The 25,772-nt window shown below is 52.8% G+C and overlaps 2 protein-coding genes across 3 annotated transcripts in view; both read left to right on the forward strand.

Moving 5' to 3' along the window:
• The first annotated feature begins 7,008 nt into the window (after window positions 1-7,008).
• Window positions 7,009-15,648, forward strand: ZFAND2A (zinc finger AN1-type containing 2A). Of its 2 annotated transcripts, XM_087817047.1 has the most exons (7): window positions 7,009-7,131; window positions 8,360-8,458; window positions 8,799-8,893; window positions 10,544-10,669; window positions 14,146-14,297; window positions 15,204-15,287; window positions 15,612-15,648. In XM_087817047.1, the coding sequence occupies exons 2-7, from the start codon at window positions 8,404-8,406 to the stop codon at window positions 15,628-15,630; spliced, it is 531 nt and encodes a 176-aa protein (XP_087673173.1). In that variant the 5' UTR covers window positions 7,009-7,131; window positions 8,360-8,403; the 3' UTR covers window positions 15,631-15,648. The 2 variants fall into 2 exon arrangements, with proteins under 2 accessions (XP_087673173.1, XP_087673172.1); XM_087817046.1 differs by lacking the exon at window positions 15,612-15,648 and having other exon boundaries at window positions 15,204-15,516.
• Window positions 15,649-22,168: 6,520 nt separating this feature from the next.
• The window catches only part of CHLSN (cholesin), a 71,693-nt gene continuing 68,089 nt past the window's right edge, over window positions 22,169-25,772 (forward strand). The window contains exon 1 of the mRNA XM_087816130.1: window positions 22,169-22,384. The gene's annotated coding sequence lies outside the window, so the exon portion shown is untranslated. The remainder of the gene's footprint in view (window positions 22,385-25,772) is intronic.

Raw genomic sequence — 25,772 nt, forward strand, 5'->3', positions numbered from 1 at the left:
CAGGTTTGCCCGAGCCTGGCCCCACGCCCCTACTGTCTCCCACGGCCACCACCTCCAGGAGACACGCACAGCCCAGTTCATAGGCTGCAAGTGATGGAGCATCTTTTCTAGAAGCTTCTTTGACAGCTCAGTGGGTCAGAGCCTCCTTCCTCCCCACGGGAGCAGGAGCATCTAGGTCTATGTCAGGTCAGTAAATGAGCGCCACGTCAAGGGAGAGACTCAAGGTTGAAGGAATCAGGCACAGCCTGGTGGCTGAGTCACGGAGGTTTAAGGTCCTTACGGGTGAGTGATTTGGCCACATTCCTACTGTGCCTGTTCCTCTTTGCCAACTTTGAACTGCCGACAGAACTTCACCTGGACAACTGCGGACGAGCAGCTGAAAAAAGGGCTCCCGCAGGTTGTCCTCTCTGACATCTGAGGAGGGTATTGAAACAGAAGCCCTCCTGTGGGCTGTCCTCGGAGATGGAGTCAGTGAGAGCCAGGTGCTCCAGACTCAGGGCTGAGGCCCCGATGCTACACGGTGTCTCGCCACCAGGGAGGACACAGAAGAGGACATCCCTGCCCTGCAGGGGCCCCCACTGCAGGGGTGCCCGAGCCAGTTCCTTTGTGTCCCTCGGCTCCACCCAACTCCGCAATGTGTTGAGGGGCAGAGCACATGGCTCATCTCCCTAGTTCATCTTAGACCACTTTCCAGAATTGAAACGTCCATTTGATGTGTGCCTATGAAATGTTCATGCTCTGAACCCAGGTCCAGGGGAACAGAGTGTAATTTCTGCGGCAGTTTCTACTCTGTCCCGTTTCCCTCAGTGACCCTCAGGTTCACCAGGCCTCTGCCCGTGCAGAGACCTGGAGAGGAACTGGTCAGAGGCCGGCACTCCCACTGCCTCCAGGGCAGCAATGGTCAGCGCCTCACCCCCAGGCCTCTGCTCATCAGGGAGCAAGGCTCCGAGCACAGGTTCCAGGAGGAAACGGGACGGGAGTTTATAGTCTTCAGGATGCTCATTGTGAGGCCTGCGGAGGAAAAGCAGCCACATACTAAACCTGACCAGCTCAGGTAGGCCTTGCAAACTCAGAGACCTAAAGTAAACACAAAAGATGGTCTGAAATGAAAATTTTTTAAACATAAGCAGTCTGTGGTGGGTAGCCCTGTCCTGAGGCAGTATTTTTCCTTCACAAAGGTTAATTTTCACTTTAACTAGGCCTGTCGGTTGTCTTTTGCATCTGAGATGACATTCCTGAGTAACACAAGCCTTTGCAAAACAAAGTAATTTCCCCTTTTTCCGGCCCTCAATGCACCAGGGCAGAGACCAGGAATCCTCTCATTGTTATTGATATCTTGTTAACTACCCTGAGCCCACCTGTGTAAAAGAAGTTTGTGTCCATTTTACTTTTTATCCAATCCCAGAGGTTCCCCCTTTTACTTTCTTCCGCCTCCCTAATCTGTCACCCAAGGATTTCACGTAACCCACTGGTCTCCTCCTCTGATTGTAATGCATAAAACAAGGTGTAAAACTGCCATCTCCGGAGCATTATTTCAATCCCTTGAGAGTCTGGTTCAAATAAAGTCACAAAAATTCTTCACAGGTTTGAATGTTTCTTATGTTAACAGACTGTAATGGGCAGATGTATGTCTTTTGCATTGGTGGGTACAGGATAGTTACAGTAAAACCTCAATATAACGGACTATTTCGGGTGAGGGGTGTCCGTTAAAGCTGAAAGTCTACCATATAATAAAGTCGGTTTTCTGAATGCTGTGTTAAAAAACTGACAAATTAGTTTACCTGTTTTTACTTATGGAGACACATTTGTATAATTAAAATTAAGTATGTAAAAAAGTTTAATTTCACAGAAAAGGTTTCTGCATGTATTACTGTAACTTTAAATTTATACTGAGTAGGTCTAGTAAATGGCTGCGTTCACCAGTCACCTCGAGTAAACAAATGCACAGGCTGGGGCGGGGCTTAGCACTCGCGGGAAGCAGAGGGGTCTACGCCTGTTTCCTCTCTGCACCTACAGGACAGGTACAACACTCCTCTGTGCCAACACAGGCAGTCAGCAGAAGACACCTGGATGTGCTCAGGTTGGGAAAGGACCCGAGGTGGTGCCTCCAGAGCCATGCTCCCTGCACATGGGCTCCAGGAGACCCATGATCCCCGTGTGTCCTGGCATGGCAGGCTGAGAGGGCCACTTCCACAGGTGTGACCTGAGGTCTGGACAAGCTTACATCGCATGCAGTGAGCTCATGAGCAGAGGCCATGATGGAAGCACAGCACCAGCAGCAAATGCTAGTACGGGACCTAAGCTGGCAGGACAGGTCTCAGGCCCAGCGAGAGGCCAGGGAGGACCTGGCTGGCATGGGGGCCAGAGCCTGCGCCCTCTGCTGCTGTGCGGGCATGGTAACACAGATGCCACGGAAGGAGGAGGAGGAGTTGTAGGAAGAGGCCTGAAGCGACTGAGATTTGAGCGAGATGGTAACTGAGGTCTCAAGATGAACTGGACTTAAACAAAAAGAACCCCCAGAGCAGACATGCTGTGATGGAGCGCGCACGTCTGCCTATGGCAGTCTGGGGGCTACTGAGGAAGGCTGAGTTGGCTTTTAGAAAATGCAGGAAGTTATTTTTTGTACAGCTGTGTGAGGTATACATACATAGTATATAAATTTTGTTTTCTGCCCACCCTCAAGGTCATGCTTAAAACATTCCAATGATACCCTTTTGTACTCTATAAAGTCCAAAGTCTTTTCATGACCTTCCAGGTCCTGTGTGGTCTGGTCCCTGCCTGCCTCTCCACCCTCACCCATAGCCAGCAAGGTAGAGAGGGAGAGTCAAGAATGTGGACTCATGCCCTGACCAGTGTGGCTCAGTGGTTAAAGTGCTGGCCCAAGCACCAAAGGGCTGAGGGTTCGATTCCTGGTCAAGGGCATGTACCTGGGCTGCAGGTTCAATCCCTGGCCCCGTCAGGGCTCGTACAGGGGGCAACCAATCAATGTGTCTCTCTCACATCAATATTTCTCTCTCTCTTCCTCCCTCCTTTCTTTCCACTCTAAAAATCAATGGGAAAAATATCCTCAGGTGAGGGTTAAAAACAAAAAGGAATGTGGCCTCTGGAGCCTGGGTTTGACTCTCCTCATGGGCATGCTTCTTAATGTCTCTGTGCCTGTTTCCTCCTGTTAGTGAGGAGCCCTGTGGTCCCTTGACAGAGAATCGGCGTGTTACTGACACACAGTAGCCTCTTCCTGCTAACGAAGGCTCCGAGTTCACCTCGCCTTCCCTGTGGAGTCGCGAGGACTGCAAGGTCCTTCCTCACTTGCCAACCAGAAGGCGGTTCTCAGAGGACATCCAAGGAAGCCCTTAATTTTGACATGGTAAGAAACTCAGGTGTATGGTGGTCTCCTAACTTATGCTGGGTGGCACCTCTCTTTGTATGAATGCAGATGTTCAGTTAATGACAAACAGCTGCACTTAAGAATTCTGACTTGATAGTCATTTGTTCCCACAACTTGGTGTGGCCTTGGCCAGATCAGGACCGAGAACAGGAGAGGTGGGCCAAGTGCACTCCTGAAAAAAACCTCTGGGTGTTCATTTTCATGTCGTCTACTGGCCTTCTCCATGCGCCAGCTGATGCTGTGAATTCTGGTTCTGAACAGGTAGGCGGGCACCTGTGTGTAATGTGAGTGTGTGCCTGTGTCTGGGGAGGGAGCAGTGTCCAACCAATTACATTTCTTTGGTTAAGAACTCATTGATGATGGCTCTGAAGAAAAGCGTCACCCCTTTTAGCAGGAAGCAATTAGAGAAGAGACCCTTCAACCCTTTTCTCTGAAGCAATTCAGAGCCAAGACCCTTGAGGGGGGATGTTATAGGCAGTTAAACAGACATGAGCAGAGCAAGGACCAGGTACAGGTCACCAGGGTGAAAAGCCCCAGGTGCAAAGCCCCAAGTACCTAGTAAGGACAATCGAAGGGTAAGACTGCCCCCAGTGTGACCTTTCCTCCCCTAGCATATCGCTGGTCATGCGTTTTGGAGCCCCCACCTTTCTTCCGTAAAGATAACATCTAGGCCTCAGTGGTATTCCAGCTCCAAGCCCAGAACAATAGCAAAACCAGCCACTGGCTGACCTCAGGACCAGCTGCATCAAATGATGGTCCCCGACCTGGAGCCAACCAATCAGTGGAGACCACAACCCTGAAAGGACACACCTGGAAAGCTGCTGAATATAGCGAGATCTTTCCCTGGGAACTCCCCTAAGATAAAACCATTAGGACAGAGGACCCAGTGCTCTCCCTCCCCCTGCACATTACCATTAGCGTCCTCAGTCCCAAGCTCCTAGGGCCTTTCCATTGTCTCTATAACTTGTTTCCTAAGCCCATTTCTTCTAGGAATTACTTCTTTCATCTCTGTAATTTTATCAAATAAATGTTCTCTTGCAAAAAAAACCCCCACTAATTCAACATCTGACATTTTTCATGATGCTTTCTACATTGCAAAAAGGAGATAAAAGCACCGTATAATGACAGACAACCTTTAGCATTTTACATTTAAAGAATGTAACCTCATTCCTCCCTGTGGCAGGGAAGTGTGGTTACCACCTGTGGCAGGCAGAATAATGTCCCCTCCCTCCAAAGATGTCCATGTCCTAACCCCTGGACCTGAACTCTACATGACAAGAGGGGCTTTGCAGCTGTGATTATGTTAGGGATCCTGAGATGAGATGAACCTGGGTTGTCTGGATGGGCCAATGCAATTGCTTTAAGTGCAAGTCAGAGAAGGAAGAGAGCTGGAGTCAGCCAAGGAGATGTGGCACATCCAACCCATTTTTCTGAGAGTAACTGGTTAATTTTATCTTTAAGACTCTGGTTATTGACTTTTGGAAATGTGAGTTCATGTAGCATTAAGGTAATGGGTGTTTGTATTTACCAAAAGGCCTGAGAAATAAAAGTTCTATAGTAGGATCGTTAATGAAGTTAATAGTAACGTATATGGTTTCAATCCTAAAGGCTGTATTTGTATTTATACTTTCTTAGTAAAATGCTCCTTTATGAGAAAATCCTTGTACAAAATTGAAGGCTTGGACTGTGCTGGATTTTGACCACCAGGAAGAAGCGGGGGATGCTTGGAGGCAATGCCCACCATTGCTTAAGGGCATGGGGTGCTGAGGGGTGGGCACCAAGGCAGCAGGCGAAGGAGGTGGCCAGAGTGGTTGGTTACACTAAGCAAATAAACCACCAGATTGAGAAAATACAGAGTCTTTTACAGCTGGAGGAGGCATTTGCAAACAGAAAGGGAGAAGGCTAGAAAACCTAGAGGTGTTGGATTGGAACTGAAGGTATGGATATTAATTTTAAAACTATAGCCCAGCTGGCGTGGCTCAGTGGTCGAGCATCGACCGATGGTCCAGGAGATCTCCGATGGATTCCGGGTCAGGGCACAGGCGCAGGTTTCAAGCTCAACCCCCAGCAGGGGACGGCACGAGGCAGCGATCAATGACTCTCATTGATGTTTCTCTCCCTCTCCCTTCCTCTCTCTGAAATCAGGAGGTAAAAATATATTTTTAAAAAATACACGTGGCGCCTGTGGACGGGACCTTAACATTGTTTGGACAGTGACTTCCTGGCGAGGGGGCTGGGATGGAGCGTGTCTGCTTTGGGGAATCACGCCGTGTGCAGTGCGCGGTCTCGAGCGGCGCAGGGACCGAGTTGGGGGCCGGTGGGCTGCAGAGGCGCACACGCGCCGCAGGACGCTCGCCACGCCTGGCTCCACATTCGCGCTGCTGCCGGCTGGCTCAGCTGGGGACCCACGACCAGCGCGCAGCGCTTCGCCTCCCACGCGGGCAGAGCGCGGGAGCCTCCGGACGCCCGCGGGCTCGGGCCCCGGGGGGGGGGGGGGGGGGGGCGGGCGACGCTGCCTCCGTCTCCGCTGCTGCGGACAGGCGTCCGTTCCCCGGCGCGTCCGGCCTCCACGCCTCGTGGTTTCGTGCCTTTCGGTGCTGTCCGGCTCCCTACGCCCGCGAGGACTGCGCGGTAAATACGGAGAAAGCAGCGGCGTCCGACAGGCTGCGTTTGGGGGAGTCGCGGGGCTGCGCCGGCTCCACGTTACAGAACCAACCGCACACAGCGCCCGGCGGGGCGGGCGGGACACCGGCGCACGCGCGAAGCCTCGGAGGCCGGCCTGCGCCCCCGCCGCCTCCCGGGCCTACGCGCAGGCGCGCAGCGCCAACCACAACGCACGACGTCATGACGCCGAGGCACCGCCCTGCGGCCGCGCGCCGCCACCGCCCCGTCCGGGCCGCGACGCGACGCGCTCCGAGGGCAGCGGCCCCGGCGCTGACAGGGGCGGCTCGGGACGCCCGACAGCGACGCTTTCGCTGCCGCCGCCATTTCTACGCACGTCCGCGACCACTGCGCGTTCCTCCCGAAGGAAGGCTTTCTTTCCCACTCGGGACTGGCGCCCGCGGACCCGGGGCCCGGGCCCGCACCCCGGCCTCGCGGGCCCGGCGGCGCGGGTCACAACGCACGCGGCCCGCGGCCCGGACAGCTCCGTACCTCGCTGCGGCCCCTCCGCGCCGCCCGCGTCCGACGCGGTCCGTCCGCCTGCGCGGGCTCCCGAGGCCGCCCGGCCGCACGCGCTCGCGGCCGCTCCCGCCCGATCAGCTTTCCCGCGCCTCGCGACGGCCCAGGGCGCCTGCGCAGAGCCGCGTCACCGTGACTGCGCTGCCGAAGCTGCCAGATTGTTGGAGAAGGGAGGCGGGGAGTCGAGGGGCGGGCGGGCCGGCGCAGCCGCGGCGGGGCGGGATTGGCCGGCCTGCCGATGACGTCTCGGGGCGCGCCGGGAGCTCCTTGCCGCGGCGGGACGGGATTGGTCTGTCTGGAGGTGTCGTCATCGGGGCGCGCGGGGGCGCCGGAGTGCAGGAAGCTGTGCGACGCGTCGGCGGCGAATAAATGGAAGGGACCCGGGAGCGCCGCGATGCTGCGCTCTCCTGCGGGCTCGGACGGACCTCCACCGCCGCTCGGGGCCGGTTTTCCTCGTCCTCTCGGCCTTGTCCCTCGCGGCTGACCACGGGCAGGGCGGCCCAGCTTCTCGTCTGCGCCACCTTCGGCTCGTTTTCGTGGCTGCCCGGGCCTCCGACGAGAGCCAGGTGCGGGGCCGGGGGCCGGGGCCGCGAGGCTGGCCGCGGGGGCCGCAGCAGGTGTCTCGGAGCGCGGCGCCGGGGTCACACGGGCCCCGGCTCGTGGGGGCGGGCAGCGCGCTCACGTCCAAGCAGGGCGACCCCAGGTCGGGGGCGCTCATGCCGCAGCCGCGGTGTCCAGGACTGAGGTCGGGTTCTTTGCAGCTTCTTCCACAAGAGATGGGAGCACCCACTGAGTGTCGCGCTCGGTGACACAGCGACGGGCAAACCCGACGTGGCCCCTCGCGCTGCGGGGCTGATGGCAAAGGACTGTGCGGGGGAAGGCTTACGGGTCCTTGGGGAGCAGAGGCCCTGTGGCTTAGGTGCGGCGAGGCGGGTGGTAGCCAGGGCCCTTCCGAGGAAGTGGCGCCGCGCCGAGGCGAGGGGAGGCGTGTGGCCTGCGACAGATATTCCCGGCTTGGGAGGCGGCCGGGGAGACGCTCCCGGGGGGGGAGGAGGGGGAGCGGGGGAAGGTCCAGAAAGCCCTCGGGACTTGAATTCTGGGAGGGACAAGAGTTTTCAGAGGTTCGGTGGGGACCGGATCACGGAGGGGACCTTGCGAGGCCGCTGTGGACCTCAGTTTTATCTCAAGTGCAGTAGCTTCACCAGTTTACGTGTTTTCAACGGCGAGTTAACAGCTCTCTCCTCCCCGATGGGCTCCAGGTTGTCGCTGAGGACCAAGTTCTGAGTAAAACGCAGTGCGTAAGGGAGTTGAATCTCTTTGGGGTAGTGTGGTCAACTAGTGTGAGTTAGCCCCTGGTAACAGTTTTGTTTATGTCAGCAAGTGTATCCAGTAGAAGGAATTATGACTTAAACTTCACGGAGGCTGCAGCTTTCGCTGGCAGCTGTGTAAACTGAACGTGGGAGGCCCTTGTCAGTGAGTCAGACTTTGGTTTCATGAAAATCTGAATCGGGGTGAGCTTCATAAAGTAGGAATTGAATGGATTGAAAAACAGTGCACCTCAGTGGGGTTGATTCCAAATGAGCTGGTACTTGTGCTCCTCCCAGCTCCCTATTTTTCTTTGCTGAAAGAAAAGAGTTTGTGTAGCTTTAGTCCCCTGCAGGGGCCTGGGATGACAGGGACATTTAATGTTCCCTACAGAGATGCTTGTGTGCTTGCTTTTGCTGTCAGTTCTAAATACCAGTGACCAAAGTCAGGCTCCCCTTGCTTTCCTCCTAACTGGTCTAATTTTTGTAGGTGCTACTGTGCTCTGCTGTCTGTGTTTTGGACACTTTCTCATAATGGAGTTCCCTGATTTGGGGAGACATTGTTCAGAAAAGACTTGCAAGCAGCTAGGTAAGCACTTTTAAGAAAATATTAATAGAAAAATGGGCATTTTATTGACTTGTAGGAGTGAATTGGCCGTTATATTAGTTGCCAGGACCAAGTGGATAGAAGTGTGCTGCTTAAATACTTGTGATACCACATGTGATGGGATTACCTTTGAAAAGATAGCTTTATAGATTCCTTAGTGTTGTTGGCATTGTGAAATTCCTGATCTCCAATTTTTTGTCATGAGTGATACTTGGATATATTTGATAGTCATAAAGGATTTAGTGTAGGTAAATACCTGTTTACTATGATATGTAAACCTTTCATTCTAGTCTTTAAAACTATTTTTGTGTTTGTTTTTTAGATTTCCTTCCGTTAAAATGCGATGTATGTGAACAAGATTTCTGTAAAGAGCATTTCACCTACGCTGCACATAAATGCCCCTTTGCATATAAGAAGGTAATTCACACTTTATTCGGAAGATTCTCCTCCTTCTCCCTCTCTAAAGCTGTGCTGTGCAAGATAGACACCAGCCTCGTGTAGACAGTAACTTAATTAACATAGAACAAAACAGTATCAGTGTCTCAGTCTCACTGGCCTCCTTCCAAGTGTTTAGTAACCACACCTGACAGTGACCGCTGTGTTGGTGCAGATGTGGAGCATCTCCACCATCGCAGGAAGTTCAGGCAGCACAGCCTCAGTAGATAAGACAGGTTTCATTTTCAGGGACTCATGGGGTCAAATGGTTGTTTTATCCAAAATTCAGAGCTTATTTTACATATTATAAGACTTAGTTCCATTGATTCAAGGAAGAGCAAAGCTTTGTCTTTAGGGGAAGAAATGGTTTACTGGTGGAATCTAACCCGGAAGGGGTTAAACTGGTTACTTATCTGGGTAACTACACCCTGAGGTCATATTCAAGTGAGTCAGGTGGTATATGACAGAAACCGGAAGATGTCATTAAGGAAATCCACTCACATAAGTCCAAAGGTTAAAGACTTCTGCAGGTGGCTCCCAGCCTGTATTCACTTTGTTTGGGGTGGGGGTGAGGGAGCACTGAGATTATTTCCATGAACTTTCTGTGTCAGCACTCTGCTGCTCTGTCATAGGCTATTAGAAACATGGACAACTTAGCTTGGATCAGTGCTGGTGGGCTTCTGACTCTCCAGCCTAGTCCAGGTCACCAGGGTGGGGGAGGGTGACTCACACGCACATTACTCATATTTATCAGGCACTGATGACTAGGCCAGGCTACTCTTTATTTGTTGACACTCCCACCCCCATCCCTAGGTAGGGAGAGTCTGCCTAGAGACCAGTTAGTAAGGCTTTATTTCTTAGTTTGGCAGGCTTGCTAACTGAAGGAACACTCTTGGGTGACATTCCAGCTCAGCCCCAGACTATAGGCCCCTGTGATTCTGTGATTACCTGTCACCTCTCCAGATGTCAGTTGTTACTTCACTGTGTTCATTGAGCTAAGTTTCCTCAGCTCCTGCCCTTGCTCAGAGGTTGTCTTGACCGTGCTGGGTGTTTAGTTACTGGGTGCTGTGTGGTTCCCTCCAGAGCCCCTGCTCCCCTCCCTCCCCCCCCCCAGTCTTGGGCCTGACTGATGGTAACGTATCTGAGAGCTCAGCCTCGCTTTGTGCTCTGTTTTTGACTGACAAGTGAGTCTTCCTGCACATGGAAGTCACAGAAGGGTCAGAAAGGCTGTTGACATGTGAAGAGAGCTAGAGGACCTATGGGTAGTGTTTTTGTCTGCCATCTCCATTCTGGGGGTGTTTGGGCAGGTTCATCTCTCACCTAGACAGTGCTGGACAAGTAGCCCTCTGTCCTGAGACCATCAGATTGATGTCACCAGCTTCCTTCCTTGGCGATCTTTTACTGACTTGGGGTCACTTCTCCAGGTGGTTAATAGGCTGTTATATTTAAATTACATTAGATTCCACTTTAGGCACCTTTGTTAAGTCCTAGGGTGCCTTACAGCTGACCCAGGAAGCTAACAGTGCCCCCTTCGCAGGGGCGGTCAGGGGTCAGTGTAGTACTCTTGTGCCTTTCTCTCATGTGAGTTTTGATGGTCTGAATCGAATATTACCTTATGTTCATTATTTTTAGGATGTCCAGGTCCCAGTATGCCCGTTGTGTAACAACCCAATTCCAGTGAAAAGGGGAGAGATACCAGATGTGGTTGTCGGTGAGCACATTGATAGGGATTGTAAATACCGTCCCGGGAAGAAAGAGGTAAGGACCAGTTCCAGGTCAGCTCTGAGAATGTCGGTTTCCTTGAGGGAAAGTGCCAATCATCCAACTGAAATTAGTCCTGATGGCTTGTGTACAAACTGAAGCTCGAATGATGTTAGTGTTGTCCCGTTTTGTGAGTGGCATAGGCTTTTACAGTCACAGAAACGCATTTTCTGAGCATTTGGGTCTGCCTTAGGATTTGCTTTCTCCACAGGAACCTCACTTTTTCTCCCAAGATGGAGAGTTCATGTAGTTTTCGAGAACCACCCTGTTACTATGCACTTACTCCTGAGCAGCTCCTAGGGGAGCAGAGGAGGGAACGAAGCTGAGGTGTCCGTGTCCTTGTCTGATAGCCTGGGTGTTTAATCAGAGTTGTGACCTGCGCATGGGAGTGGAGCCTCTCCTTCCGCCTCCGGTGGTTGGTTTGGGGCACCTGCGTTTTCTCCAGGGGCACTCTGTTACCTCCCATGTTTGGTGTGCCCACCCCGGTCATTTGGGTATCACCTTTTTACCATAGTGTGAGCTGAGCATGGAGCTCCGGTCCCTATTCTGACTCCCACACATTCCCCCCCACCTTGCTGCCAGTGCTGATGTGGAGTGTGCTTTGGGTGGGTGTTCTAAGCCTCCGCCTCCTTGAGGACACTGCCTCTCTCGATTCATTTCCTGTGGGTCCCTGGTCTCTATGTCCTGTGTTTCTTTCTTGGTTTGTTCCATTTGTTAAGGTAAGAAACATTCAAACATGTTAAGAATTTTTGTGAGTTTATTTGAGCCAAACTGGCAACAGTTTCCCAGAAGCCAAAACCTCAACGGATTGAAATAATGCTCACACTCCAGAGATGGCAGTTTTGCACCTTGCTTTATAGGTTACAATCAAGGCAGGAGACATGTGGGTTACAAGAAATCCATTGGTAATAATTGAGGGAGGCGGAGAGAGCAAGGGGGGGGGCGACACCTGGGATTAGATAAAAAGTAAAATGATAGACACACTTTTACACTGGAGGGTGCAGAATAGTTAACAGTCATTAGTTAACAAGATATCAGCAACAATGAGAAGATTCCTGGTCTCTACCCTGGTGCATTGAGGGCCTAGAAAAAGGGGAAATTACTTTGTTTTGCAAAGGCTTGTGTTACTCAGGAATGTTATCACAGATGCAAAAGATAACTAACTGATAGGCCTAGTTAAAGTGAAAATTAACCTTTGTGAAGGAAAAATACTGACTCAGGACAGGGCTACCCACCATAGACTGCTTATGTTTAAAAAGTTTTAATTTCAGATCCATCTTTTGTGTTCGCTTTGGGTCTGTGAGTTTGCAAGGTCTCCCTGACCTCATTAGGTTTAGCATGAGGCCCCGTTTTGGCCACACCTTATTCTGGTGGAGGCACAAACCCAGGGAGGGAGGAAGATAAATTGACCTGGGTTTCCAGGGTCTTTGTTCTCTGTTTATGCTTGATTGGTGGCCTGGGAGAGCATCCTTGCTTCGAATTCCTCCCTCAGGTACCTGCAGGCAGGCACAGGCACAGCTGTGCTTTTCCTGTTAGAGGAAAAGTTTTCTTTTCCCTGTATAACCTGTGTCCAGGTGGTTCTTCCTGTGTCACAGTAAATGTTCTCGCCTACCTGGTCTGTGTTTGACCGCTCATTTGCTCCATGGGAGCTGTGGACTTGCCTTCCCTGTGGGTCATCTGCCCTGACCACTTCCTTGGGAAAGCCTGAAGGTCTGTGTCGTCAGGTCTTTCTCTTGGGCCAGTCAGTGCCCTACCTGGAGAGAGCACACTCCTGGCTCCCAGAATCCTGGTGCCCGGTAAAGAAAGCAGTCAGATCTCCCCATGGAGCATGAACTGTGGTGTCCTCAAATCCCTGTCCTGTCTTTCTCTTGACTGCTGCACATCCCCAGGCCAACAGCCTCTCTGAGCCTCTGCAGAGCACAGGTCTCCTGCTGGTGCTGGGCAGGGCCTTTGGGTCTGATTCCTGAACCCTAAGCTTCTAGGACTGCCAATTTCTGAGCTTTGGGGTTTTATTTCCATAAACGGGGTTTTCTCTTGACCTTCCCGATAACTTATACCTGGCTTTCTCTATCTGTCAAGTCCATTACTATTTGTCCCTGTGCATCTTCCTAAAACCTAAAATGCTTGGTGGTTTCCTTGTTACTGTTTGCCGTCATGGGTTTGTTCCTTTTCAGAGAATCTTTTCTGTCATTTTCATAACTTTGGGAGGAGTCAGAGCCCGTACGTGTGCTCAGTTCTACACCCTTAACCACAAGTCCAAGGAGACAGGCTGACCTGTGTGTTCTCTCCCCTCAGACAGTGGGTTTTCAGGCTCTTAGGCCTCCCTAGGGCCTCCTCCTTGGTCACGTATGGGCCGGTTCTGCAGCTTGCCCTCTCCAAGGACCCTCCTGGTGCATCCGGGTGGTGTTTCTAAGGCTGGCTGCCTTCTGAGGTGCGCTGCTCCCTTTCCTGTCCTGCTCCAGAACGGGCACAGGGCTTCCAAAGAGCTCGTCTGTGGGGAACTGGCTTTTGTCAGCTTAAATCTCAGCTTCTTGTTGCGGGTCCTTAATCACAGTTACAACTATAGTCAGTAAACTTAAGGTCTGCTAACTTTTGCTTCCTGTTTTCACCCTTGAGCAGGAGAGAGACATCTACGTGCCTTAGCACCACACAAAGCCCTTTGCGAGTTTTCTCCTGCTCTCATTGTGTGCTGCGTGCTCTGCCCTCCAGCCCTCTGAAAGCCTTTTAAAACCTCCTTCCCTCAGCTCCACCTGCCATGCCTTCCCCTGAATTGACATGGTTCCCCTTATTCTTGGCTCAGCCGAGACTTTCCACCTAAGTGCTTCCTCTCCTTGCCCACCGCCTCTGTTCCTCTGGAGCTCTTTGCTCCGGGTACCTGGGTACCTGCAGCAGACATCCAGCGTCCTCCCAGCACCCTGTGTGTTTCTGCACATGCTCAGGTCCCGTGAGGCAGCCACCACCTGACTGTCCTTGCCGGAGGGCTGCCCCCAGGCAGCTGGACACTACCCTCTCCACATTCTCTCTGATATTCTTACTTTCAGACTTGGCAGTGCCTGGGGCTCTAGATAGATATTCCAGCTCCCTTCCCCTGGTGAGGACACCTCCACTGTCTCCAGGGCCCCTGGATCCAGCTGCATTCTGTGGGACTGTGCATGATGTCAAGTGCTTGGCCTCCCGTCCATGTCCCTAGTCCCCACCCCCTGGGTTTCTTGTGCTTTTTTTTCCTGAGAACACCTCTAAGCACCCTCCATGAATCCCCAACTAAATAGCTGCTTTTGTATTTATACTTGTTAAAACTGTCCCTTTAATTAGTATTCAATGTTTTACGATAAAATGTTTGAATGGAACCTTGACCTCTTCATTCCGTGTAGCTAAGAACTGTTCCTAGTTAAATGTTAATGGTTTTAGTGTGGGGCTTGTTGAATAATTGCTTATTGAACAATTGAAATACTGAGTAACTTTGGCTTCCTCAGATTTTTACATACCGGTGCTCAAAAGAGGGATGTAAGAAGAAAGAGATGCTGCCAGTGGCTTGTGAACAGTGTCGTGGCAACTTCTGTTTTAAGCACAGACATCCTCTGGATCACAGCTGCACACGGGGGAGCAGACCCACCAGCCTAGCCGGGTGAGAAGAGTCTTAGCCACGACATGCTGACCTAGCCCCTCCCATAACAAGGGTAGAACCAGCTTCCACCCCACGGAGGGGGCAGGAGCAGCCTTGAGCATTGCTCTCTGTGGCGTGGTAGATGTAGGAGTCTGCATGAATGTAATCTCCATTAAAATTGGATTCTGAATTAAAGTTGGAGTCTAGCTGTTTTGTTTCCCGGGACTGCCATAACAAAGAACCACTAACTGGGTGGCTCGAACAGCGAGTTCCTCGTCTCTCATTTCCAGAGGCTGAAGCTGAGGTCAGGGTGTCTTGAGGCTGGTTCCCTTGGAGGGTCTAAGGGAGAGTCTGTCCCAGGTCTCTCCCCTCGCTCCTGGTGGATGCTGGCAATCCTTGATGTTCCTTGGCTTGTAGACACATCACCCCAACCTGTCTTCATGTTCATAGAGTTTTCTCCCTGTGTCCAGATGTCCCCCCTTTTTAAGGACACCAGTCATTGAATTATGGTCTTACCCCACTCCACTATGGACCCGTCTTAACTAATTACATCAGCAATGGCCCTGCTTCCAAAAGGTGGCACGTTCTCAGGCTCTGGGGATTCGGACTTGAACCTACCATTTTGGGTACACAGTTGAATCCATTTACTAGTGTTATGAACCAGAAGTACCTTCAAGTTCAGTGAAGCATCTGCCTAAACCTGCTGTTGAATAAAAATGGAAGCGAGTTACTTTAGTTCCATTTGCTTGCTTCTTTTTAGTTAGGCTTGATTCTTTCTCTCTGGTTACACTTGATTGTTTCTCTTTAGTTACACTTGATGCTTCTGTGTGGTCTGTGCCTGAAGGGGCTCAGGATTAGCTGCCGCCCTAACTGCCTTCCTGGGAAAGCTGTGAGGGCTGGCTGAGTGGATCTAACCTTTCTGTACAGGTGCTCAGCTGCGAGAGCCTCTGACTCCAGACCATCTGGCGCTTTGAACACACTGTCTTCCTGTTGGCTGGCCCAGCGACTCAGGTACCGGTCCAGGTGGCACGTGTGGGTATAGTTGCTTTCGTGTCAGGCTGGCAGTTCCGTGTCCCAGCGGTGAATGTTGAAAGGCCGCTGTAGTGCAGCTCTAGCTGACTTGACGTTACATGCTCCCTCGGTGCACAGCTCAGTCACGGAGCACATAGGACTGGGACTTCCTTGAGCCCCAGGTTACAGGTGCAGTTTATTCCCGCTCAGGCGCAGTCCAGCGGTGGCATTTTAGGCTGTTTCAAGCATCATGTTTGGCCGGCGGTGTGACACCACTCCTGGTTAATGGGGACAGGTCTAAGTAGGCCTTTTGTTGTCTTCCAGGTCGAAAGTAAGGAGGTGACATGCCTGTATCTGTTCCGAGATAACCTTGGTGGTCTGGTGCTGTCATACTTCACGACAAAGGTCTGAAACTTTGTAAACTTTTCCAATGAAATGTATAAATCCCTTCCACAAAATAATCAGAAGGGCCTTAATATTCTAAGGTGGGTGAAACTGCTCTAACACCCTCCCCTCCCTCAAAATACAACAAAGTGGCTGGTTGTGCCTGTCAGAGGGCGGCTCTGCCTGGCTCCCTCAGCCAGGCCCAGTCTCCGAAGCTTCATCACCTAAGCAGCAGACAGCTGGGGGTGCTCTGGCTTCCTCAGGAGGCCCCTGGGGTGGGGTGGCCTTCAGCTCAGGAAGGGGAGGGGCTCCCTCCCACCTTGTTAAGGGGCCTCATCCAAAGGCGGCCCCCACCGCACCACTCCCGTTCCCCCGAGAGGACAGTCTGACCCACTGACTCCAGGCATTAAACTGGAACCTCAGTACCGGGGGAGCTCTCGTTTCATGGGACCTTGGGCCTTGGGAAGCAGGAGGGAACAAAATGACATCGGAGTGGGTGCCAGTGTTAACCTGCTGGTCACCCAGCTGGCACTCGGGACACCCACTGCGCCTGGATTAACAGATCCAAGCAGTTACTCTCATCTGGTTTCATGGCCTCAAAGTATAATGGGGGGGGGGGGGGGGCGGGCTTGTATTGTTTCCATTCTACAATAGGTGGCAGAACCCTTTCTGCACTCTTTCTTGGTGGGGTCTGTTCTGGGCCAGTGGTTCTCCAGCTTCTGAGTGTATTGGAATCACCCAGCGGCCCTGTTAGAGCACTACAGGCCTCATCTCCAGAGTGGACCTGGGGTGGACCCTGAGGATTTCCACTTCCAACAAGTTCCCAGGTGGTGCTCACGCTGCTGGTCCTGAGACCACACAGGAACCAACCACCGTCTGCATCAGTGCCACTGTGGGGTCTCCGCCGAGTGCTGTGAAGCACGGGGAGGGCTGCCAGGGCTCTGCAGCACTGAGCTTGTGGTTCTGTTCATTCCAGGCAAAAACTATTAGCTTGGCTCAGCTATCAGGAAACTTAAGTATATTAGGAACTTGGTTATATGAGTCTACTCTTTGAACTGTAAACTGAAATCTAAGTACAGACCAGGTCTTTCTCATGAAAGTTACTGTCCAAATTCAGAATAAAACACTGGGCTTCAAAGACAGTATCAAAAATTTAAACAGTAAACTATCTCACTGTTAAAAATGGTTATATGTTGAAATGATAGTGTTTTGGATACGATGGATTAAATAAAGTATTAAAGTTTTTTTATTGGTGTTCGTTTTGTTTTTTAACTGGCTACTAACTAGAAGTTTAAAGACAGGTGGGTGGCTGGTGTTCTTGTTGGCACTGCTCCTGATCCTCAACACTGGAGGGCAGAAAGCACCCACATTTTTTCAGGAAGAATTGTCCCGAGCTGCTCGTGTTTCTGTCTTCAAGTGGGATGGGGTTGTGTCCGTGTCGCAGAGCTTTCTGGAGCGCTCCACACACCTCGGTCTCGTGCACTGTTAGGCGTCCAGGTAGTTCAAAGGGCTGTGAAAGGCCACGAAAGCAGAGGTTCTGGTCCGTGTCTCTTGGCAGCACTGAGTCCCTGCTCTGTGTGGTTTGCATCCAGAAGTTCTTGTCATTTACAGATACTGAGGCCCTGATCCACCTGCCGTACCACCTGCCTTCCCAGCCTCTGCCAGGAGAGTTCACTTTAGCGTGAGGTGCCGTTGAGGGGCTCACAACGGGGCATGAGGTTGTATGTGGCAGTGTGCCAAGGGATGGGGAAGACACAGGTATTGTAAATTTTCATAGGAAGTGCCAACATTAACATTGGTAGGAAGTTTGGAGAATTCTTAGTGTCAAAGTCTGCATGCATTATTGAGAAAAGACTTGGCAGTACTTCTGTGCTCCATCTTCATCTGCCCAGGGGAGGAAGGGGCTCATTTTTTGAACTGCTGGGGCACCTCGGTGGAATGTTCAAGAAACAGTGGGTGGTACAAGGAGCCTCAGAGTTGCAAAGTTAAAGATTAAATCGCATCTCCGCCGACTGATGAGCTTGAGCAGCTGTGGAGCCTGTTGGCTGTGAGTCCAGCTCTACCTAACATGCCATTGGAGGTACTGTGTCTTGTTTGCTGTGTCCCTGGCAGTTGCGCATCTCCAGGGTGGAGAAGCCTGGGAAACTCGGGGCGCAGTCTCAGATTGAACCCCGAAGCTTCACTGAGGGGAATGGGGACCCTGTGCAGCTGTCCCCACATGCCCTGGCTGTGGATCACTGCTCCCCGCTGGACAAGGAGTGTGAAGTTGGCCTCTGCAGGTGGCACCCTTACTTTTGAGAGGGAATTTTGGCTCTGGCAGATACATGAAGGGCCCACTTTTAAGCTGAAATGCATGAATTTTCTCTGCTGGGACAGACTGTCTTCAGCACCACGTGGAGGCGCCTCTCCCATCAAGGCTGCTTGAATGCCTTTCCTGAGCTGGGCCTGGGTGGCGCCAGCAGCTGCTGCTTGCAAGGCCCTGAGCCAGGCTGTCATTCCCAGTGTCCAGCTTCCAGTTCACAGCCTGGACAGACTGGTGGCTGCTGGCCGTGCTCTGTGTGGGCTGCACTATCAGATGTGTTCACAAGGTGTCACCAGAGGGCCCTCCTGGGAGTCAGGCAGGGCGTCTGGGATGTTGGCTCTGAGGAGGCCTGGGGACAGCACTGCAGGAAAAGCAGGCACAGCTCACCCACCTGTCCTGAGTCGGGGAGGCTACTTATGTTAAAGGGGTGAGGTTTTTTCCAAATGTTTGTGTTTTTTTTATTGATTTTTTGGAGAGACATTTTTTTTCATTGATTTTTTTGGGGAGAATGGAAGGGAGAGAGAGAGAGAGAGAGAAAGACACATTGATTGGTTGCCTCCCACACGAGTCCTGACCAAGGCCGGGAACAAACCTGCAACCGAGGTACGTGCCCTTGACCAGGAATGGAAACCATGACCCTTCAGTCTGCAGGCCAACGCTCTAACCACTGAGCCAAACTGGCCAGGGCTCAAATGTGTTTTTAATTAACCTCCCAAATTTATTCTTTGCAATAAGCCTAAGACCAAACTTGAAATGAGCTCCTAAACACATGCACACGCACACCCCCCACATGCCCATAGGCAGAGCTGCTGGTAAATGTTACACTCTGGACACTTCTTTTTTGTGCTGAACTCAACTAAAGCTACTTTTGTAGACAGCGTTCCTTTGGCTCAATCTTAAGGAAGAAAGTGCAGTTAGAAGGGTGTCAACGTACCAGTGTTAAGGAGCAATCACAAAGATTACTGCTTCCGTGGCAACCTGGTAGCAAGCTTATGGGATCCCAGGCAGAAGGTCAGATTCTCTACTAAACTGCCCCTGTGAGTGCATCCATGTGCCCAGTTGTGAAATCGTTTATTGGGCGATGATTGGCTGTCATGTGCTGAGCGCTGACTCCCCACACTCCCCACCTCCTGGGCAGCCCCTGTGCTGCTCACCTCCAAACACAAGGGGGCAGTCTGTTCAGTCGGTTCAAGTCGAGTTCACCTCCCAGCCACCTCTCCCCACAGAGACCAGAGAACCCGGGAGGTTTTGACTAAAGCAGTGGTTCTCAAACTGTTCAGGTGTCAGGAACCCTGGCGTCTTGGCATCTGTGGTGTGCCCAGGAACACGGCCGTGCTGAATGCTGTGCTACACTCAGAACTCCTGCAAAACCAGAGACGCATCCTGGCATCCAGCAGGAGGAAACAAACACATCAGAGGCTCAGGTGACGTTCGCAGGGAGAAAGACAAGTGGAGAGGACAGTGTGGCTTTAGTTTCTGCTATAAATTAGAAAAGCAGCTCATTCCATTTGAAGGAGAATTGGGGTGCTTGTCAAGAGCTGGGCTTGACCCGTAGTGGTTCAAATTCTTATTAAAACAGTGACGTGGCGGGGCCGGCGTGGCTTAGTGATTGAGCATCCACCTAGGATCCGGGAGATCGCAATTCAATTCCCGGTCAGGGAACGTGTCGGGGCTGCAGGCTTGATCCCCAGCAGGGGGCGTGCAGGAGGCAGCCGATATTTAAACTGTAAGCCTGGAGCAGAAGCATTTGTGATTGGATTTTTTTTTTCAGTCCTCACCTGAGGATATTTTTTCCATTGCTTTTTCAGAGAGTGGAAGGGAGACAGAAAGAGAGACATGGATGTGAGAGAGACACATCTATTGCTTGCCTCCCATACTCTCCCCAACCGGGGCCAGGGATCAAGCCTGCAATCGAGGTATGTACCCTTGGCTGGACTCAAACCTGGGACCCATCAGTCCAAGGTCTGACGCTCTAACCACTGAGCAGAACTGGCCAGGGCTGTGATTTTATTTTTTGATTTATAAACCATTTTTAGAGCAGTTTTAGGGTCACCGCAAAATTGAGCAGAAAGTACATCCCACACCTCATCTCCCACTCTCTCTGAAAAGCAATGGAAACAAATATCCTCAAGTGAGGATTAATAAAAAGTAAATATAAAATAAAATCAGAGAGTTAAAACACACCAAGGTCTCTCTGGGTGCTAGGAGAGCTCAGTACTACTGAATGTCATTGCCTCTAAGCCTTTCAGCATTCAGAGCTACTTTTTTTAAATTGTTTTTATTGATTTCAGAGAGAGGAAAGGAGAGAGAGAGAGAGAGAGAGAGAGAAACATCAGTGATGAGAGGGAATCATTGATCAGCTGTCTCCTGCACGCCCCCGACTGGGGATTGAGCTCACAACCTGGGCATGTGCCCTGACCGGGAATTGAACTTCGGTCTCCTGGACCATAGGTCGCTGCTCAACCGCTGAGCCACACCGGCTGGGCCAGAGTTACTTTAAAAAAATATGTTTTTATTCATTTTTTTTGTTTTTAAAGAGAACAAGGGAGAGGGAGAGAGAAATAGAAACATCAATGAGAGAGAAACATGGATTGCTCATGTCCGCAACCCGGGCATGCGCCCTGACGGGGAATGAAACCAGCAACCTCTTGGTGCATGGGACAGCGCTCAGTCCACTGAGCCATACCGGCCGGGCTCACTGCTACTTTTACTTTCTATATTCTCTCTTGATGACTTGAGATGACTTTTGGGGGCTTGGACATGATGGTGACCATCAGAAGATAAGCGGAAATGCCAGAACTGCCTTGACAGGCTTTAGAGGAAAGGGCCAGGATACACGGCGGGGGGGGGGGGGGGGGGGGGAACACACGACACGACGCGACACACTTGTTAGAATGCATTTATTATGAGAGACTAGAGGACCCACCGCTGGCTGTGATCCCTGGAAGGGCCCGAGGGACCTGCCTTTCACTAAGGAACATGCTGGTGGGGGGACCTCGGTGCAGCTGAGCAGCTTGTTGGCGGCTGTCCTCTTAGGCAGGTGCAGCAGAAGACAGTCCGTGGGCTGAGCTCCCTGGTGTTAGGTGGGGACATTAGATTTTGGAACAGCAGAGACTGGGGAGTGAGCCTTCCCGTCAGAGGCACAGCGGGCGATTGGACCAGAACAGGCCGCCAGGCTAGAGTGACAGCCCAGGGACGCGCTCCTACAGCGTGGCCTGGCAGCCCTGAGCGGTGGCTGGCAGACTCGCAGGAGCGAGAGGCACGGGCGGGACGCGCCCTGGGCCGTCTGGAGCGCAGGGGGACGGGCGGGACCCGTGCCCTGGGCCGTCCGCGGTCGTGCTCGGCTCGGGCAGGGGCCAGCGAGCCCCGGTCCGCCGCGACCTCGCGGCCAGCGCCCCCGTCGAGCCTCCCGCGGGGGCGCCCCGCCCCGCCCCTCCCCCGAAGCGCCCGCACTGTTAACTCTCCCGGGCGGGCATCTGCTCCCCGACGGTTAATTTTACAGGCTGGGATTCCAACACGCCTCCAGCCCGAGGCGGCCGCTGGCCTGAACTCGCAGCAGCCTCGCGGACACGGCTCCGCCGCGTGAAGCCGCCGCGTGGCCCACGCGCGGCGTTGGCGACACGGAAACCTGGGGCGCAGCGTGAAGGGCCGCATTTCTCATGTATAGACTTCATGGCGTCTGAGACGAATCCCGCGGGCGCAGCGGGCGTCGGCCACCCGCTGGAGTCCGAGGAACCGCGCGCCCGGGGTCACCCAGCCCCGGGGCAGCCGCACCTCGGGCCGGAGCCCGCCGGGTGCGGCCCAAACCGCGAGAGCCGCACGTGGCGAGGGGTTGCCTGGCAACCGGCGGCCCTGAGCGACAGCCGGCGTCCAGAGATGACGCTAAGGCCCCGCCCTCTCGCGGCCGCCGCTTGCCATTGGCCCGCTGGGAGACGGAGGCGGACCTCGGCCAATGGGCGCCGCCGCTCCGGAGGGCGGGACGGCGTTACCTGGGCGCCGCTCCTGCCGGAAGCCGGCGTCGGCGGCCACGCGCAGGTAGGCGAGCGCGGCCGGGTCTCGGCGTCGCGGGGTGGCGGGCTGTGCGGGGCCGTGGGCCCGGCGCGAGGCGCTGCGGGCGGCGGGAGGCCCGCGCCGAGGCCTCGGCGTCGTTGGCTCGCGGCGGCCCTGCGGATCGCGGGGACCGAGCCGCCGGCCGCCTCGGACTTTCCTGTCACGGCGCTTCGCGGGGCTCCCACCGCTCCGGGCCGCGGGCGAGAGGTCCGGTGCCCTTGGTGGGTCGGCGGAGGGCCGGAGGAGGCAGAGAGACGATGGCGCGCGCCCGGGAGACGCACCGCGCGTCTGTGGCTGGCAGAGCGCCCGGTGGGGCGACGCGTGTGGGGGACGGGCCCGGAGCTCCGCGCGGCTGAGAGAAGTGAGCGCGGGGCGGGCGGGGAGAGCGAGGCGTGGGGGGGCGGGGAGCACGGGGCGCATTGGGGCGGGGAGAGGGAGGGGTGGGGGCAGGGAGCACGGGGCGCATTGGGGGCGGGGAGCACGGGGCGCATTGGGGCGGGAGGATGAGAGGGGTGGGGGGCAGGGAGCTCGGGGCGCATTGGGGCGGGGAGAGGGAGGGGTGGGGGCAGGGAGCACGGGGCGCATTGGGGGCGGGGAGAGGGAGGGGTGGGGGAGCGGGAGCACGGGGCGCATTGGGGGCGGGGAGCACGGGGCGCATTGGGGCGGGAGGATGAGAGGGGTGGGGGGCAGGGAGCACGGGGCGCATTGGGGGCGGGGAGGATGCAGGGTGGGGGGCAGGGAGCTCGGGGCGCATTGGGGCGGGGTGGGTCGCCCGGGGACCTGTGGGCCTTGGGGAGGACGCCCGCCTTCCCCGAGCGCAGGGAAACCTTGGGGAGTCTTGCAGCCGAGCGAGACCTCACCTGAGCCGCACCTGACCTGTGTTGAGAACGGGCGGGCGGGGCTCTTGAATGAGGCTGGGGGGGACACGCGGGCCTGCGGGCTGGGCCCTGCTTGTAGGTGACCGCTGGGTATTTCTGGCAGCCTTTCGTTTTCTCAGGCTGGCATTTCTGAGGGGCATTAGGGCCATCCTGGGGATGAGCTCGGCCAGGACAGGATCTCTGTGGTTGGCACGTGTGAGGAGAACACTTCTGGTGGCCTGTCGGGGCGACAGCCCGGTGGGAGAGCGGAGGAGGGCGAGGCGGGAGGAGGGCGTGCAGGTGGCCGCTCTTGAGGATTTTTCCAGAAAAGGAAGCAGACACGGGGTGCGGAGCCCACGGAATCGAGGTTGTAAGATGCGGGACCTTGTGGTTGGTGCATTGGGAGGGGAGGAGGAATGATGGGGGGTGGCTTAGGGTGCTGTCCTGGGCCGCAGCGCGCAAGGAAAGCCCTTGGCCTGCGTGGGAGTGGGGATAGTTTCCATTGTACCGGGCAGAAGGACAGATTGGTAGATGGGGGAGCTTGTGGAAGTTCAGCCATAGGGAGTGAAGGCCTTCCACTGAGAATGGAGAAGGGGGGCGATCCAGGAGCTTGAGATTAGGAGAGGGAAAGAATGGACGGGTCTTCCGGCGAGTGGCTGCAGTTGGGAAAGTGGTAGCGCTACTGGGCAGCATTAGAGAGCCCCCTGGGGCTGGTGAGACCATCCTGGTCCTTGGGGTTTCCCTCTGTTGGGGTTTTGCCAGAGGAGCTGAGAGTGTGTGTAAGGGCGAGATTGTAGTGATGGACCACGGACATGAAGTTGTGGAAGTGGAGTGAAGAGGGATGAGAGTGGATTGTAGGTCTTGGTGAAGGTGAAGGACCCCACAGTGCCAAGAAGCAGTGGCTGGAAAGAGCTAGAAAGATGGGAGATGGGCATGGTGGGCGAGATGCTTGTTGTCGCCTGCCAGGGTTTAGAGTTTGGCTGGGGGCGGTGGGTAAGGTCCTCTGCAGTTGCTTTTCAGCATTGGCCCCTGGCAGCCTCAGCCTGTTGGCTCTGACTTGTCTGAATATGACTGCAGCCCAGCCTGGATGATCGAAGCCTCTTTGTCTGCCTGGCCTAGGCTGTCAGCTTCGTGCTGATGGAATTGTTTTTCCTTCACGGAGCATTTTTGAGCTGGTATTTTAAAATAAGTCTTTTTTTCTCTTATAGAAATTATAGAAAGGTATAAGGGAAAAAATAAACATTCTTATATGTCTACCCATAAAATGTTAATATTTCGACTGGCCATATTATGGCCCACCATCAGTGAGTGAGCTCTGGTTTCTCCACACCGCCTCCAATACTTACTGTTGTTACCTTTGACTCTCTCGCCGGCCTAGTGACTGTGAAGTGCTGTGGCCTATCATTGCATTTCCTTAGCAACCAGTGATGTTGAGCATCTTTCCATGGGCTTATTGGCTGTTTGTGTATCTTTGGAGAAATATATATTTAAATGTCTTTGCCCATTTTTAAGTGAGGCTGTTATATATGTGTGTGTATACATTTTGTTATTGCTGAGTTGCAAGAGTTTTTACACATTCTGGGTACAGGTTTCTTGTCAGATATATGACTCGCGTGTATTTTCTTCAATTCTGCGTGTAGGTTGCGTTTTTACTTTCTTGCTGGCATCATTTGCTGCACAAGCATTTTTTATTATGATGAGTCAAATTTACCTGTTTTTTTTCTTTTGCTGCTTATGTTTTTGGTGTCATGTAAGAAATCATTGTCTAGTACAAGGACATGAAGAGTTACTCTTATGTTTTCTTTTTAGGCTTTTGTAGTGTGACTCCTAGGTTTGGGGGTTTTTATGCTTTTTGAGTTAATTTTTTGTGTGTGGTATGAGGTAGGGGTCCACTTGTCCCAGCTCCATTGGTTGATAAGACTGCTCTTTCCTATCAGATGGTCTCAGCCCCCTGTTGATAATCCATTAATTGTAGATGGAAGGAAATGTCTTTTTCTATATAAACATTGTCTCAAATTCACAAGTCACCATCTTTTGGAACTATTAAAAGAAATCTTTATATAACGTGGAAAAGTCTTTTCCCCCTTTTTAGTAAATAGACTTAGGGATTAAACTTTTTAATAACTTAAAGAATAAATATAGATTTAACTTTTATAGTAACTATTATGTAAATATTTGCTGAACTTTTTTTATTTCTCCAATAAGGTAGTTGGCTGGCAGAGTTCTTTGTCTTTCCAAAGCCCCTGTGTCAACAGTCTCTCATTCTTTCTAGATTTCTTATCACACTGCTAATTATACTATTCAAGTATAGAACCTTGAAAAAAGCAAAATAAAACTGAGCTGTAAAAAACAGTTCCTTGTAATCCCACCCCTTTAGGCAAAGGTTTTATTTATGCCCTTCAGACATTTTCCTATCTATGTGAATATATGTATACAAATGGAGCTTTCTCTATTATTTTCTTATAAGCAAAATTAGATAGTGGCTGGTGTGTTCAGTGGTTGAGCATGGACCCATGAACCAGGAGATCGCAGTGCGATTCTGGGGCAGGGCACATGCCCAGGTTGTGGACTTGATCTCCAGTAGGGGGCGTGCAGGAGGCAGCCGATCAATGACTCATCATTGATGTTTCTCTCTCTCTCCCTTTCCCTATCTGTTCCTCTCTCTGAAATCAATTAAAAAGATTAAAAACAAACAAAATTGGATAATGCACAACGTTCTACATTTTCCTTTCTGGATCTGCAACTCGAACTCATTTATTGTAATTACTGAATGGGATTCCATTGTGTTGGCTTATCCTGATTTGTCTATTCAGTCCTTTGTTGGTGTGTGATCGGGTCGTTTCCATTAAGTACGATGTGTGGTGAGAGACAGTGTGTGTGTCTCTGCAGGAG

Source organism: Miniopterus natalensis, chromosome 4 (genome assembly GCF_054644295.1).
Source record: "Miniopterus natalensis isolate mMinNat1 chromosome 4, mMinNat1.hap1, whole genome shotgun sequence".
Lineage (NCBI taxonomy): Eukaryota > Metazoa > Chordata > Mammalia > Chiroptera > Miniopteridae > Miniopterus > Miniopterus natalensis.